Source organism: Mandrillus leucophaeus, unplaced genomic scaffold (assembly GCF_000951045.1).
Source record: "Mandrillus leucophaeus isolate KB7577 unplaced genomic scaffold, Mleu.le_1.0 Scaffold511, whole genome shotgun sequence".
In the NCBI taxonomy this organism is placed as follows: domain Eukaryota; kingdom Metazoa; phylum Chordata; class Mammalia; order Primates; family Cercopithecidae; genus Mandrillus; species Mandrillus leucophaeus.
In genome coordinates, this window is record NW_012105487.1 from 903 (window position 1) to 19,045 (window position 18,143).

The 18,143-nt window shown below is 39.3% G+C and overlaps 1 protein-coding gene across 1 annotated transcript in view; it reads right to left on the bottom strand.

The window, feature by feature from the left end:
• Nucleotides 1–296: 296 nt before the first annotated feature.
• Nucleotides 297–18,143, bottom strand: part of LOC105551239 (glypican-6) — a 1,217,642-nt gene continuing 1,199,795 nt past the window's right edge. The window contains exon 7 of the mRNA XM_011996405.1: nt 297–479. Coding sequence (XP_011851795.1) covers nt 339–479 — 141 coding nt within the window. The 3' untranslated portion in view covers nt 297–338. The remainder of the gene's footprint in view (nt 480–18,143) is intronic.

Here is an 18,143-nt window from a genome sequence, read left to right on the forward strand (position 1 = left end):
CTATGGATAAAAATAGCTTCGGTATCTTAAAGCCATTAAGTGAACATAAAAGGGCTCTTTGTGATCTCAGGGTGTCTGAAACCTGGCATCTGCCACCGTTCCTCTGTCCTCATCCAGAGGCAAGGCGTTCTGAACAAGGATTCCACGCTTAATGGCACCTTGAGAGTAAGTGCTCCCAGGTGCCCATCAAACCTGTCACTCCCAACAGCTGTTGCTAAGTGATGACTTGTCCCTCCACCCTCTGTTGCTCTTTGCATAAACAGGTCTGCAGAGTTGTGCCAGGAGAGTCTTCCAAGGCTGGGTGTGCTGTGCCCCCATCCATGCACACATCGAGTCACTCACCTGGCTTTGCTGTGCCCGTTCCAGCATTCCTCCTCATTGGACGTGCCCGCTGTCACGCTCTCGTCCTTGCAGATGGTGTAGGGTAACGCCGACCAGACCTTTTTAGAGAGCTTCAATTTCTCTTTTATGTCTGTGACCTGATCAAGAAACCAGGGAAAGCAAGTGAGTATTCTGCTCAGGCTTTGCCCATTTCTACTCAAGGACGTACACAGGCGAAGGTTATAGAACCTGTGATGTGACCAGCAGGAACTCTTTAACAGTTTTAAGAGAGAGACACCACACTGCAGGGTTTATTGCCCGGGAAAGCCTCCTTTCCTCTCCCTCAGTCCTCCTCTAGCCGACAGTTCTCAGGTAATTGGCTTTTTGTTTTCCATCTTTTCTGTCCTTCAATCCTTTGAATTAAAAACTTACGAAGCATCACGCCTGGCTTTGGGTCCCTCTCCTGCTGAGAGTCCCTATTGTGAACACCCCAAGTATAGTCTCTAGAATTCATTTGCTTGCATGTCAGACAACTGTACCAAAACTAATGCACCAAGAGCTAAATACTTTTCCCAATGGACTCCTTGTTTCTGCAAAAAATAAATATTGCCACTAATTCAGCTGCTGGTACTTCTGCTCTAGTGCAAATGACAGGCCCTTAGAGCACACACATGGGTGGTAAGCAATAAACCAAACCCTCTGAAAAATCTCTAGAACTGAAAGAGAAGTCATTCTAAATATGGGTAACTGTAAAATTCACAGCCCTGTGGATGGATGGCCGGGAAAAGCTTAGTGCCAGCATCTTAAGTGTCTTCAGGCTGAACACTGACTTTTCACTTGCAGAAAGGGTAGAGAGAGGAATTTAATTTCATTTTGGCTTCATAATGAACATTGGGAAAGTCCAGAGATGGCTGGAATGCATCTGTTATGAATTGAATTCTTTTCCTCCCTTTAACATGTTAAGTTCCTAACCCTTGGTACCGCAGAATGTGACTTTAGTTTGAGATAGGGTCATTACAGAGATAAATAAGTTAAAGTGAAGTCATGTGTGTGGCCCCTCACTCAATATGATGTGTGCTTATAAAAAGGGGAAATTTGAGCACAGAGACACGCACAGAGGAAAGATAATGTGAAGAGACACAGGAAGAAGATGCTCATTTACAAGCCAAGGAGAGAGGCCTAGAACGGATCCTTTCCTCCCAGCCCTCAGAAGGAACCAGCCTGGCCGACACCTTGATTTCAGACTTCCAGCCCCAGAACTGTGGGACAGTAAATGTTTGCTGTTTTAAGCAACTCAGTTTGTGGTACTTTGTTATGATGGCCTTAGCAAACAAATACAGATGCAAAGAAGCGTTGAGTCAACATTTGATGGGGAACGGGATATTTACAGAATCTCAAAGTACCTAGTAACACAGGTTGCTTATTAATTACAAATGGAAAACTAGTAATTTTACATTGTGGAAATTTGGCAGGTTGTCACCTTCACCGAGTGATCAAGCAAGGGGACAAATTGGTCATGTGTTCCCCCTGATGTGATGTGCCAAGATAGACACGTCACTCAGGCCGCCCCAAATTCATAATCTGAACCTAATCATGGGGACACCTCAGACAAACCGAGACTGAGGGGGCATTCTGAAAACCAGCTGGCCTCTACTCATCAACAATGTCCATCATAAAAGACAAGGCAAAGCTGAAGAGTCCTTCCAGATTAAGAATAAGAGACGTGATAGCTAAATGCAGGCAGAGGGCTCTGGACTAAATGCTAGGTCGGAAGGATAATTGCCAATAAAAGACATTATTGTGATAGTGGGCAAAATTTGTATGCTGGCTCTCTATTAGATAATAGTATAATGTTAGTGTTAAATTTCCTGAATATAAAATCATACTGTGGTAACACAGGAGAATGCTGTATTCTCGGGAGATACACGCTGGAGGGTTTAAAATGAAAGGGGTATAATTTCCACAACTTGCTCTACAACAGCTCAGTAATAATCAAGAATAACAATAAATATACAGACGTATAAACAAAAAGAGAAAAGGTAAATGTGACAACTTTTTCATATCTGGTAAATCTAAATGAAGAGTATAAAATTTTTCAAAACAAATGCAACTTTCCGTAAGTTTGAATTTTTTTTTTATTTCAAAATAAACCATGTGAAAAACAATTCCTCACATTGTATTTGTTCTGTGTAGCGTCACATTGGTGCCCTAACCTCCACTGAAGGTGTCCCCACAATAGACCACTCATTCTCACTCTTGTCGAAACAGTCCTCAGAGAAAGAAATACATGTTATATATTTACATCTGGTTCAGAAAATGACCACCACCTTTAGGACTGAAATACTGTCAGGTTTATTCTGTCCCATAATAAAACAAACTAAGAATGAGCACTCTCTTTCTGCTTATTTTGTACTACAATCCTACCTCCAGGTTATGGGAATCTAAACCAGATACACAGATTTTGAGACTCAGAGAAAGAACAAAGTTGCATGCCGTCCCACAGGTGTCTCCTTTCAGTATGTGCAGAATTTAATGGTGGATGTTGCACTGCTCATTCTTTAAATCATTCTCAAACGCTGTCTCCTTCGGAGTGCATTCTCGGGTCCCAGGTTAGATTGAGATTCAGCTTTCTACACTGCCCAGTGCCCTCCTGATGATTCTAAGTACTGACCACTTGAAACTCTAATAATTGGCTTATTTTTCTGATTCTCTTTTAGACAACATGCTTCTTGTTGGCAGATATAGGGTTGTAATTTATCTTTATCCAGTGTTCAGTATGGGTCAAGCGACTAATCATCCAAATTTGCCACAACTTAGGGGATTCCCAGGGTGACGAGTTTTCAGCATTAAAATGGGAACGTCCCAGGTAAACTAGGATGAGTTGGTCACACAGGTCTAAGCACACAGTAGGTGCTCAATAAATGTTGGTGAAGATAATGGATTGAATTGTCCCATTCTATTACAAGGTCATAGACTATGGTTAACACAAATTAGCTGGGGTCACAATACTGTGTGTTCATCCTCCCAAAAGGGGTGGGAGAAAACTGTGGGATTGTATTTGGCTAAGTGAGGAGCCCATCACCGGGATGTGGGTTTCCTCTCATTGTTCACCCCAGCACATTTATAATCAGAGTATGTTCCCTCTGGCATTTCGGTAGCTGTGCATTTTCATTGTGCAATTGAAGGAGATAACATCAAAGGAGCAGTGAGAAATGTAAATGCTGTTTTAACGTTCTGCACGGAAACACTGGCTAATTCACCTGCAGATGGTGATGGTGAGGCAGACGGCTGAAAAAATGGACACTCTTAGCCAATGGAAAAGAACACACCTTTCATTCATTTATGTCTGAATGATTGCAGTTTATTTTTCAGTATTAGGAAGGCCTTTCAATTTGCACATAATTTAGAAATATTTTTCTCATTTTTTAAATTGATATTTCTGAATAATATATGTAACTGCTCTGCTGTAGCTCCAGACATGAAGTGTTTTTTTTTTTTTTTTTTTTTCCTGGAAACTTAAGTGTACACAACTGTGAATTAAGCCTTCTCTTAACAAGCACTGTTAGTACAAATATATTACTGACAATGACAGTGAGCCCTAATTCATTAATAACACACCAGATGGGAACAAAGACTTGGGATAACATACAAAATTTGTAACAATTTCCTTTCTCTGATTCCTGAATGAGCTATTCTAGGAAAAATGAACTCTTACCAATACTTGTGAATGGTATTTACCATCGCTCCAATATTGTTTTAGTAATGCTGTGATATTAGTAATCCCAGTAATATTTAAGTATTACTTTTTTCATCTGTGCTATTTGATAGATTCTGGAAGTTAAACAACAACTCCTGTTATGTCTCTGGAATCCGATCCAAACATATACTGTTGGGGTCCATAGGGAAAACATGAGCCCTCTTTTAGGATTTATCTGGAGTTGATTCTGAGTTCTGATAATTGCAACTCCTGATGTCAGTAGAGACAAACACTCCTAGTTTAAGACCTGTCAAAAGGCCCATGAACACTTGACTCTATTAGGAAGAGAGGGAGCCCTTCTCATACCTACCATTACAGTACTGTAAAATTGGACTAAAGAGGGAGGAAGGTGACAAGGTGGAATGATTGCTAACAAAGAGATTTGCAAAGTCAATGAGCAGAAAGAACTATCTAAGTACTCTTCTATGACTAATTTACCTAAGAAGTAATCTTGCTCCAAATATTTCACCTGAATCCCATCAGGTTTCTGACTTAAAAAAATCAGTTTACAGGAAATACTGGCAATAGAGGAAAAAACTAAGTAACACCAGAAATAATCAGACACATCTAGGGATGAGATATTATATAAGACAACTGGCCTTTAATGCTTCAAAAGAGGGCAGGTGAAAGAAGAAATCAAGAAAGTAAGCAAGCAAGAAACAAAGAAAGAGAGAAAGAAAGAGAAGAAAAAAAGAGGGAGGGAGGAAGGAAGGAAGGAACGAAGGAAGGAAGGAGGAAAGGAAGGAAAGAAGGAAGGAAGGAAAGAAGGAAGGAAAAGGAAGGAAGGAAGAGAAACTGACCCCTGGATTTGGAGGTAGGGACCCCGCTGTAAGTAAGAGCTTTGATAATTTTGAATGTAGAATAAATAGTAGTTGATATTACTGACTAACTGCTAATTTTCTTAAGTGTGATCATGATGTCATGGCTGTATAGGAGACTGTGCTTGCTTTTAGGAGATTCACGCTGAGATACTTAGGGATAATGTGTCACTGCATCTTTTACTTACTTGAAAATAGCAAAATAGTCAACCATTATTCAATCTGTATGAGGGTTATATGGATGTTCATTTTACTATTTTTTTCCCCACCATTTCAATATTGAAAAAGTTACAAATAATGAAAAGTTGGGAAAGAGATAAGACTTTGTTGTTAGGGCACATGGCTTTTAAGAGCCTTCCTGGGTTCAGCAGAGGGCAGTATTTGACTCTAAGAAATAGGGATTAACTGTGAGCTTTCATTGAGCTGAGGCCCTCAGGCGCATTCGATCTTCACAACTCTGACGGTGCTAAAATAGTATCATTATGCCCTTATACAAAAAGGAAACAGGCCTTAGAAGGGCTAAAAAACTTGCCACACATCTAGTTAATGATGGAGATGAGATTCAAATTCAAATGCAGATTCTGGAATCATTACTCTTAACCACTAGGCCTACTATGACCATAGTTGATAACCTTGGTTTTTGAAGTATGTGTGTTGGGTTGCCGGCAGGAGTGTGTGTGCATCTCTGGGGGTGTGCAAGAGATTCAATGTGATTCAGGATTAGAATTCCTATTTCTAAGTATAAAAATACAAGAGGAATTAAGATTTCCTAATATTTAATCTAGAGATTGATATTTCCACCAGTCCATACAGGGATGGCCATTTCTCAATTACCCCAAGGACAGAGTAAGACTTTCATAGTGGGGAGGGGCAGCAGTGGCACCTCCACCACCATTAACTTGCTGCTGGTGTATTGATCCAGCATATGTACTGGCTAAGGCATTTATTGATCCAGCATATGTACTGGCTAAGGCATTTATGGATTAGATTAATTAGTTTTAACTAACTCATTCAATGGAATAGGACTTAAATCGCTTTTGAAAAGAAACTTTGGATTTCTTTCATTTCAAACAAAGCAAGCACAAGTAAACAATACAATGGCAGGCATAATATTCCTCTTATTCTTGATACATCTGGAACATTACAAAATAGAAATAAAAAAGAATATATTTTTCTCATCTTTCAAAACTTTCTGTTTTTATGTAAATTTCATCAGGTGCAGAATGTGTTAATTCGGTAGTGCTTATGTTACAATTTATGTACAAATATTTATAGGTATTCTGGTTGTCTATCATCCAGAATACTTTGCTGATAGAGGTGCAAGACCAAAAATATTTGCAGCTCATCAGTCTACGGCACAGGGACTCATACCATATATTTTAAATCCGTGACTTAGCAAGTAAAAATTCAATAACATTCAATGAAATCTGTTTAATGAGACAAGAAAATGTAGTACAGTTTAGAAAAAGTTCCAAAACATTGGTTAAATAAGAAAAAAGGCTTTTGTGGCTAGTATTCCTTCATTAAACACTTCTAACATGCCTTTTATAAGACAGGTTTTATAGTAGACTCTGGGAATGCAAAATATGACTTGTACACAGTTGCTATCCTTGAAGGGTTTGTAGCACTGTCTGGTGGGGGTAACTGATGCGGAACAAACATTATAGTCCTAGCTAAGCAAAGGGCTGTGGGAGCACATATTAATTTGTCTGGAAATTCCCTTCCAGGGAACACCACCATATTCCTTCTCAAGCAAATAAGGCTTCGCTGCTATTTGTTCTTTTGTGGTTGCTGAACTCTTGTCATGGGACAGATTAGGAAGCAGAATAATTAATAATTTTCATCCAGGGATCAAAAACAAAAATAATGCATTACAGCCTCCCAAGTTTTAACCTCCAAGAACAGGATGATTTTGTCCATGTAGAAGCAATGGCTTTTAGCCACCACTCTGATCTTCAGCTGCTCATTTGCTAAAGAACAGCTGTACTTTCTTGGCTCCCAGGGAATAACTGCTCCACAGCCAGAGACTCAGTAAACAGAGCTTTGTGTGTACCAGTGCTTAATAAATATTTGTCAAATGAATAAATACACGAACAGCATTGCTGATGATCTGCTAAGGGAAGTAAGATTTCAAAAATGATTGATTACCTGCCAGCAACTGCTTTCCAAATGTAACTTTAGAGAGTAAAGGAGGCATGGACCAATTCGTTCAGGTTTTTAGGGGGAAAAAAAAGAACAAAACACCAAAACTCATTTTCCTTGACCCGATTACCCCCAGAGGAAGAGAGAGATCTCAGATGATCCCCTCAATCTTCTAATTAGCATTTCAGACTCCTGTTGTCTTAAATGTCATTCCAGTTGTAATTTACACAGGTAAGATGGGACACCTGGGGGACCGCAAAAACAATCTTGGCTTAAGGAAAAAGCATGAGAATTTAACTAAAAATGGAATAAATCCCATCTTAAAAGGTCTTTGCAATCCTCATAAACACATTCCACCACCTTCTTTTGGTTTTCTAAGCAGGTGACCTGTTGAATTCTGAGTTGTTGTGTTTGTGAACTCCATTATTGCTTTTGTATCCCATGTGAATTCTCTGATGAGACATATTTGAATTTCTCCTTCAGCCCATGGCTGTCTACCCAACCACAGGAGGTCCCAAGTCCATCTACCCTGGACCCTTTATTTCCTCTAGATCTTTCCAGAGCAGTCACTGTGAGAAGGCCACCTGCCATTTTCCCTCAACCATCCCTGGATGCAAATCCACCTCACTGGCTACATGTTGTGTGCACCTGGCCCAACGCCCTATTTGTTGCCGACTTCAGAAAGTTTCGATGTGCCCATTTCATCACGATGAAAACATAATGTAACTAGATGTAAATAATATATACCATATCTTTAGAAAAATATGATGAATATTTAAAGGACTACACTCTAAATAATAAATATTGAAGGAAAAAACCAATGTGAATATTTTATAGGCTGGAGGTCATTGGTAAGCTTTGGAAAACAGTCTGTTTAAAGGAATGAAGGCAGGCTGGTTGTGCTCAGGGACAAGGCCATTTTACTTGGTCAACACAAAGTCACCATACACAAAACTATTTTTGCAACCTAAGAGTTTGATACAATCCAGTTTTGGAGACAGTGACCTCATCTAACTTTACTGTAGAGAAGAATGGTCTTTCTGACAGCACCAAGTCATCTGCTTCACCATGTGAGCCCGCATCAGAATTCAAGTCATGCATACTCCTTCAGTAATCAAACAAGGTCTGTGAATGTACCTGTCCACAGCTTCTCTCACTCCCTCGGGAAACATGTGCACTCAGGAGGAGAGCATTTATAGTTCCTAAGTCTCAGATAGAATATTATTTTTTCTGATGTGGCCAAATATCTATAAACACAATCTCCCTCCCTCACATTCTTAGAGCAAGTAATCCATATCTTCTGATAATGGCTTTTAGCACTGTCTTCACTAGAACATCAGTTTTCCATTTATTCTGAGTTTATGAAACTCTTTGGTGTCATTTTTCATGTCTCAGATTGGCCCCTCTATAATATAATGTTTGGGTAGGTTTTGTAATGCTTGGTGGAGAAACTGCTTGTACTAATAACATGTTTTCTTTTAGGAAACTTCTAGATAAGTCTTGGGGATGATAGCAGGGTTCTGTGGAATGCACTTTGTCAGTGACCCTAACGCTGACTTTGACCATATGTTACACCCAGCACTTTACAGAGTCCTCAAGACACTATTCAACCTAAAACCACTCCGACATTTTGGGCTCTATCATGTGTTCCCAGGGAGTCCAATGATAACTTCTAGTCTGTTTCCACATGACATATATTTTTGTGGTGGTGTGGTACTTTTTATTTTTTTGTTTTTATTTTTTTGAGACAGAGTCTTGTCCTGTCACCAGGCTGGAGCACAGTAGTGTGATCTTGGCTCACTGCAACACCCGCCTCCCGGGTTCACGCCATTCTCCTGCCTCAGCCTCCCGAGCAGCTGGCACTACAGACATGTGCCACCATGCCCAGCTAATTTTTGTAGTTTTAGTAGAGATGGGGTTTCACCACATTGGCCAGGATGGTCTTGATCTCTTGACCTCATGATCCACCCATCTCAGCCTCCCAAAGTGCTGGGATTACAGGTGTGAGCCACGGCGCCCGGCCGGTACTTTTAACATTACTCCCAAGGTGACAAACACATGTTTCATAGGAAAGATTAAGAAGGATATAAAAAAAATTTTTTTTAAGTAGGAAGTGAATCTTTGAAGGTTTGAAAACACAATGCTTAGTTTTGTTGAGTTTCGTAGAGAACTGGGAATGGCTTGAAAAGTTCAGTCTGAGTAATCCTGTCTGGTTTCAGGCTTGGAATTTCTTGGCTAGTTGATCACGCCATATTAAGGGCATGCATGCTCCCGAAAACACTGATGGGGTCCTTTTCAGGCAAAATGCTGGTCCCCAAATTGGGATAAATGAGGGAGACCTCAGAAATATCTTCCTACTGCTGTTCAGGTTAGATTTTTGCAGCAGATTTTAAGAAAACAACAAAAACTTTCAAATCTTCGTGTTTGTACCTAATGTCCTGATTGTGCCTCACTCCCTATGGCATTACATTTTAGGCATGTGAGTGCAGTAGGATCCCACACGTCCTTGAGAGATGACACAGTCTGACATTAAACTAATATCTATTGAATTCAGTAGTGAAAAGTAAAACACAAGAATTCATTTGTTTCTTGGGAAGCCAGACCAAGTCAAAGTATTACTTTGCACCAAGATACCTAAAATGTGGCACTATTTACTTTTCAAGACTGAAAAACAGCAATGATTTCAAGGAGTAGTTTTATTGCTGAATCATGGAATTTACAGGCTTAGCAGAACTCTCACGGTCAATCCAATGCTTCCAGAGCATTCTTGACAGGCTCATCTAGACTCTGTTTAAATGTTTCTAATGACAGATATAAATGAAGGAGGACTTACGATTTGCTGTTTTGACCTAAGCCAAGTCATCTCCCCTTGCTAGGCAGTTCTGGGTCTTTATGGACAGGGCTTGAGTACACAGCAGAAACACATTCTTATTCTTTCTCCTCGCTTGCATTGAGACTGAGCCCTCAACTTTTCTCTCTTGCCTGGCTTTGTTCCTTTGCAAGCGCTACCTGGTTTCAAATTCTGAGAGTGGATTCTATTTTTCTCTGCCTAGCCCTTGGTAAATGCTCCTTTGGATTCATTTCTGACCAAAGGTCTGTCCCATCTGCTCTCTTGCTCTCTGGTTTGGAGAACAGCTGTATCCTCCTTGGTGGCTAACTTTGGCCTCTATCTTTTTTCAGGCATTATTTTTGCTGTATAGAGGCAGACATCCCCAGGGAACTTGCCATGATTTAGAGCATGGATTGTGACAAGTGCTGATTCTAAATTAGGTCATTAGATATGCAGTCTTCATAATGCTGGATTGGAAGATCTCAGGTGCGCTTTCAAAAGAAGAGAATGAATTCAGTATTTCCAGCAGTTATATAAGGCACCTTGAAGCATTTTGGATATTTTATTTTAAATCTGACCTCTGCTCCTACCATCATCTATTCTATCATCATTACGGAATGAAACCTTTTGGAAGTTCTTTGTGATTTGAAAGGCAGATTTCCTCCATATTTCCTGAATTTCCTGATATAGCTAACAAGATGATGCTAGTGGCATAGGATTGACCCCTTTGTATAGGACTAACCTGGAAATTAGCCCTGATTTGGAAAACTGCCAGAGAGCACTCCAATTATTTAATAGCCCAATTTTGCTAATGTGAAAAAAGTTTAATGTTTGAACACTTAGTTTTGCTGAAAAATTCAGATTCTTTGCCAACTCTTACTTCAAATGTACAACCCCTTCATAGGGCCTTTGATATACTTAGGAAACCCATACAGAATTTCCATCTCTGTTTCTACCTGTGATTGGCATAACACAGTGATTTCGTTACGCTCATAGCTACCTGAAGGTACTCTGAAAATATTGAAATTTCATCTTTAGGGAATGAAATCCAGGACAAGTAAGTCTGCTAATTAAAAAAGGGGGAGGAGGCATCGCAAAGCATTTCACTTCCAGTTTAGGCATTCCTGAATATTTTAGAGTTCATTATTTAATTCCAGCAGTTTGGTGGCTTTATTCTTCCACATCAAAACTGGGAAATAGACGTGTATTGTGGTCTCTTTCTCTAAAGCCTACAGACATTTGGAACTTACCGGGAAACAGGAAACACCTTTTGCTCACCCAAGAGTGGTGTCATTGAGCATGATATCTTACTTATCTTAAGTAAGATATTACAAACATTATTCCATCCAACAGCAAGAGTACCCACAAAGATGTACACACACTGGAAAAGTAATTTAGATGCAGCATAGGAAAGTATTCAGCAAGTGGTAGGTGGAAATCAGATTTATCTAAATTCTAAAGCCATTTAGGGTAGAGACGGGTTGCCATAAATCTTCAATGGAATAGGCAACCAAAAGCATATAAATGTCTTTTGGGCATGTATGATTTGATTTATACTTAACTATGTAGACTTGCATTGTGTGGTGCATAGTAAATGCTACTTTTAAATTTCTTATGTTATATTTATGCTATAATTCAATGATCTGCCTTTTTTTCTTCCTGGGTTTAACTGGGAACTGGTTCAAGTTCAAATACCAAAGATTTTAGCCTAAGGGATGAGATACTAGTAAATATCTCTAAGAATGTAAACCACTGCACCCAAGGCTGTCTATGAACTTTTACTCAAACGTAGGGTCTGTACATTGGAGAGAAGAGTATAATTTAGTTGAAAGTCTTCCTACGGGTTTCAACTTAGGGCCTCCCCAGAATATGTGCTCACAGGGATCCCTTCGGTTTTACCTAGCATAGAGATTTGCCCATTCATCGTGGGTGTGGGCCTCCCTCCCAGCTGCAGGTGACATGGGGGCAGGGCCTCTGTGCTTTGTGTTCACCACTTCCTAGCAGATAAGTGTCCCATCGCATAGCACAGTGCCTGGTTTTTGGTTGTACTCAATAGATAGCGAATGAACACATGAACAATTGGCAGAGTAGGCAGAAGGGCAAGTTCAAATTCTGGGTCTTCAAATGAAATTGTAAATGAAATGTAAATTATACATGCCCTTACTTGCAAAATAAATTATTGCCATAGGGAAGGGCATCTTCCTCGTAAGCTTCCCTATATTACAGATAATTGGTTGTTTAGGGTCTATTTATGAATAGTCATTCCAACTAAACACCCTCACCCCCACACACACCTGCACACAGCCAGGCACACACACTTGATTCGTATCTACAATGTACTGGGCCTTTTTAAGGTCTTGGGCATACAGCGATTTAAAGGACATGGTCCTGCCTTCAATTAACCACCCAGTGGAGGAAAGATATATACACATAAATGAGTATTAAAAATGGCTCACACGTTTAAGGGTTGTAGGGTGTGAGAAGTAAAATCAGTATCTTACAATAAGGGAGAAAGTGGAAACTTAAGTTCGCACATTGCTAGGGCACTTGGAACTGGAAGTACTTAATGAGTACAAATGCCACCATGGGGACATATGGCACTGGGGGACTAAACTGCATTCTTTCTTGCAAATCAAGTTCTTACCCCTGTGAGGTAAATTACCTGTTCCTGAGAGCCATCTGGTTACCTTAAAGATCCAATTTACCCCATGGGGCACCAACCAGGGAGTACCATTTACTCCTCTTATGATTAGACCCAAGTGACATAATTTTGCTTGACTTTCACCTTTGCATCATAAGCATCCAATAACCTAAATAGGTCCTCTTAGTCTCCTACAAGCTGCAGAGGTGTCATAGGCAGGCCACTTTAGCTCCACTGGGAGAGAAAACAACCTGTAAAATGGCAAAATGGCCATCCTGTTCGAAGAAGGACAGTCTAACATCCTTCCTAAGCACGTCAGGAGAGGGGCCAGTTGCTACTGAGAGGGGTTGAGCGTGATTCCTAGGCTAGGGGTTGTTGTCTGAATAAGCTAAAGGCGGGCTATTAGCTTAACGTTAGAGTGTTCAGTATCTTCTTCTGAACTTTTTGAGTAGGTTGCATTTCAAAACAACAGAACTCATTTTTATCCTTTTTCTCTGACCTCACTCTCCTGCCCCTACTCCATACCCACAGTCAACTGTCCCAAGTACAGCAGGAAAGAACTGAATCGAAGTTAGGTTACAGTAGAAGTCTGTTTGAATCCAGCCTATGTCTAGAACTGCTTCAGTTTCTATAAATGGGAACATGTTCCATTCAGCTTTGTGACATCCATCAAAATGTCGCCTATGAACAGATTTTTGGCTCGCATTTATTTATTTTTACCGAATTTTAATAATCATCCAGAAAAGTACACAAATCATATATCATCAGTTTGATGAATTTCTCACAAGATACTCATGCAATAAGACACCAGATATGTGGTGGTTTTAATAAAGGAAAAGATTTTTTAAAGTTTTTGTTGAATCTAGTGAGAACACATGGACACAGGGAGGGGAACATCACACACCAGGGCCTGTCGGGGGTGGGGGGCAAGGGAAAGGAGAGCATTAGGACAAACACCTAATGCATGTGGGGCTTAAAACCTAGATGACGGGTTGATGGATGCAGCAAACCAGCATGGCACATGTATACCCACGTAACAAACCTGCAGTTTCTGCACATGTGTCCCAGAACTTAAAGTAAAATTTAAAAAGGTTTTTGTTAAATCTAATTCTTTTCACAAGATTTCATTCTCTTGAAAATTAATTTTATCAAGTCATGGATATGCAGGGATTAAAGATTACCAAAGAGCTGAGTTTATTATTGATTTACTGTAACTTTGAGATTATAAATTGCTTCTAGACTCTGGGCATGTACCTACATTTTAAAGGCAAAGGGCTATCAAAAAGTCGATACAATGACTTGCTTAAAGCAGCCTGACATCTTTTCCTTCAAGGTGGTCCAGCCTCATCTGCGGGCCTTTAGGGACCACCTTCACTATGACCACCAGATGGCAGTGCTGTCCAATCTTTGTCCACCTTTCACCCCCTTCCCAGTCTTATCCCCGAGAATAAAATTGTAGATTGTTCCACTGCATATAAAACTGACAACCCTGTTATTTTAAACTTGAAACTGACAGGCTGTTATTTTAATGAGGTCTACCAGAGCCAAGGTTAACCAAAGCTTTATTTCCCTACAAAATGTTAAGGCCACAGTTCTAAAAGGGGGCTGTGAAATTTTATGTTATTGATACTTTTTCTGACTGTACAAGTTTTAAGATATTTTTTGACAAGTAAAGCTACATGATGAATATAGACATATGTTTATGTATAATAGCCAAATTCTGTATTACAATTGCTTCAAATTTCTCCCAATAGGTCCTTTTACTCTAAGTTAGATTCCCCCAACACAAAGTTCTTTGTATCCATTTCAGTCTATTTTGAAGCAAAAGTATATATTTTTAGCACTTTGACTTTCCAGCTTAATGAGTCAAAGGAAAATTTAAAGCTTATTTCAATCTCATTAATATTCCAAAATGAAATCCAGTGTAGTATTTAATTCTTTATTTCTATGAAATAAGCTTAGATCTAGAACAGTAAAACTTAGAAAGGATTTTTTATAATAGGTACTCCTACAATGTGTGACGGTTAATGGCATTACAATTTATTTCCTTTCCCTTGAAATGTCTTTTTATGTTGATCAAGGAAGGATTTAAAGTCAGTTACTAACTGTGCCAATATTAAAAACATTAGAAACCACCTTTCCCAAGTGATTTTGCTAACATTTTTTGCACCCTTTAATCTGTTCCAAGCAATAATTTTAAACATGTAACCAACCTTCCTGTCTGAATTTATGCAGTAGATCCTGCAAATAATCTATTTCTACATTTACAAAATTTACTTGGAATGATTATTGTCACTACTGATCCTTTGTCACAGGCCAAAGGTCTGTCCGCAAAAGGACTTTATAAGCTCAGGAGGAGCCTGCCTGGATTTCTGAAAGTGGGCATCAAATAAATGAATTTCATGTTCAGTTATTATTAATTAGTGGCAATGCCCATTCACTTCGAGAAACATCTAATGCAAACATACTGTGTATAAAGAACTGTGCCTGGGAGACTAAGTTTATAAAACCAAGTTAGAAACAGTTCCTGTCCTCAGGATCAGCTACATAATTTGTAAAGCCCAGTGCAAAATGAAAATGCAGGGCTCCCTGTTTCAATATTATTAGGAATTTGAACATGGCATTTACAGAGCGTCAGGTACTTCTAAACACTGGGCCTTGTGCAACTATGCAGGTAGTATCCCATGAAGCCTGCTTGTCTTCAAGAAGCTATGATCTAGTTGGGTTTTCCTGACCTGCACAACAAGGAGTGAGACAGGTGCTGATAAAAATGATGATAACAACAGTGATGGCTACCATTACCTATTAGACACTCAGCAACCAAATCTATAATTGCCTCCAATTTGCAAAAAATGCTGAAAGGTAGCTGTTGATGTCTCAACTTTACAGATGCAATAACTGAGAATTGCATTTCTATGGTGACTTTTTTGTTTAGTGAGATGTCATCAAATCCTCACTAAGTGGCTGGCCCCATGCTAAACCCATCACTCCTATCTCATTGTTTAATCATCACAACCTCACATGAACAGTGAAGACACTGAGGAAGTGAAGAGTGAAGTCACTTGGCCTTGATCACACAGCACAAGTAGTAGGGCCTGATTTTGAGCCTTGGCAGTGGGGCCCCAGAGCCTGCAGTCTCAAATTAGCCATTACAACAGCACTGGTGAACTGGAGAGTGTTACTGCATTTGAAAAGCCCTGTGCCTGTTGGTAGGTCTCACTCATTTAAAAAAAGATGGAAAATATATTTGCGGGGAGGAGGATGGCACTCTGGAAATCTTTGTACTCTTCCCTGAATTATCAGTCCATGCTAATGTTCTAGACCTTCTCCAATACCATTGTGATTCTAGCAGCCCTACAAACAATGTCCTGATTCTTGGCCTTTTTCTAACGCCACTATGGTTTGAGTAGCCTTTCCTAATTTTCTAGGCCATTTCTAACAATGCCTATGGCTAGAGCCCTCCAAACAAATATGAGACTACACATTTTCCAGGATAACATTTTAAATCAGCCCATCTTCCTTTAGGAAGTCCAAAGACAGATGAATCAAATGCTATTTGCCCAATTATGCTTCTGGTTATGTATAACAGTGGGTTATACTGTCCCTGAATCAATCAATCAATCAATCAATCATCTATCATCGATCAATCGTCTATCATCTATCTTAACTATCAGCAGAAAGAATAATTTTCAGGTGGTGCTAAGAACATTCTAGATGCACAATACCATAAAACCTATGCCATTTCTCTAACAGGCAAGTGTGAAAAAATGAAAGTCCTAAAAACTCCTCCTGGCTTTAAAATGGAAAAAGAGTTCCCCTTCTGGATTTTTTATTCATAAAACAGCACAGACCAACTCCTCCCCTGGGTTTCCATGACAAAGGGAGAGTTTTCCCATAGGGCTACATATGTAGGCTGGAAAGCCAGCCCTACATATTTAATGGTCTGTATCTAACAACATTGTATTAGAAATCCTCTCCTTGAGACTATTTCTCTTATGAAATGAAAAGTAGTAAAGAAAACAAAATTTTCACCACCCTGCCATAGGAACCCATGGGGACTTGACAGGGCTTTGCATTTTCCTATTACGTTGTACTTGGGAATAAGGTTGAGAAGCCAGACAGTAAATCTGATCCAACCAAATCCAAAGCACTTGGAGGAATCACCTTTTTATTGCAGATAAGTATAAAACCAGTACTGGAAGCACACTGGAATCTTAAAGATCAAACCCCAGGGGCTTTCTGTTAATAGATTTGGTAGCTAAGCAGTGGTACTTAGAGAATAGCCTTTATCTCTTCAAAAAAAAAAAAAAAGGTCTCAGCAAAAGGAGTTCTGAATGTAAATAATTAGAATGATTTCTGTCAAGTTAGCCTCAATGTTAGGTTGCTTTTCTATTCCTTCTTTGAAGAGCGTTATGTTTTATTCCCGATGCACTGGAAAGTCATGGTATAATTATCCTGCTGGCATATGAGGTTACACTGTCAGTCTTTCTGAACTGAATGGAAACCTAACCTCTCAATTTTTCCCCTAGATTAATAAATATAAAATTCACTGATTTGATTTTTTGTATTTTTCTCATCAGAAGTTACTTCTGAATTTTTATACTATGCCATGGTGATCCATAAATCACAAATTCCAAGATGCTTCATTCTCTTCATTCTTTTTAGTATAATTAAAGGAAAGTTAAGCAGCCCTTTTGAAAATAGTTTTCATTTTCTTATTTCTTCAAATCATTTCCTATGTGGAAAACCGACCTTCTTTTTCAAGCCAAATCACGAATATTTAAAAAAGACCTAGTGCATTTTCAATTGCTTCTTTTGTCCTCACAAAGGTAGGAGAGTTTTTCAAAGGTTTTTACAAAGATAACTGAAAGTGGGGTATTATTTATCCAAGTGCCTAAATGAGATATGCCACTAAGTTCCCCTTCTCCATTATTTATATGGTCGAGAAGAAAGGACAAACTTCAAAGGAGCTAGAACTTATGTCCAGAACTTGGTTTTACTATTATTGCTCCGAAAAGGTGACTCCACAACAGGAAGAGACACTTAGAAATCTCTTTTGCTTGACATTTTAAAAAGTTTTTTTTTTTTTTTTTTAAACAAAGCCATTAGAACAGGCTTTCCTAAAACATGATGAAAAAGAGGATTTCAGGAAAAACATGCTGAGTATCCTGGGAAATCATGGAAACTCTGTAGTTATCTTTACAAGGGAAAGAGCTTTTCTCTGATCAAAAATGGTGAAGGCATAGGTGGTCCTGGGGTTGTCATGCTGAGGTGTTCACACAACGTGCTCTCAGTACAGACACAGGGACTAGACCTGCAGTCTGGAGATTGGCACTCTTAACTTGCGTCCCACAACTCGTCCTGACACATGGGAAATCTGAAAACTCAGACCCATGGGGTTAAAGAGTAGACAGTGTGATCTCTCCAGGGCAAGCTCAACCCTGTGACTTCACTTATTTTCTTTCTCTGAAAAGTCTTTTAATTTTCAGATTTAGTCTAGCTTTTCATATCCATCTTTTCACTTCTTCTAAGCCTATAGGTCAGGTTCTCATGGCCAATGAATCTAATTGCAGTAATTTAAAAAAAATCTGTCTTTATTTTCTTTACTTAATTTTTTGAATATGTAGTACTGCT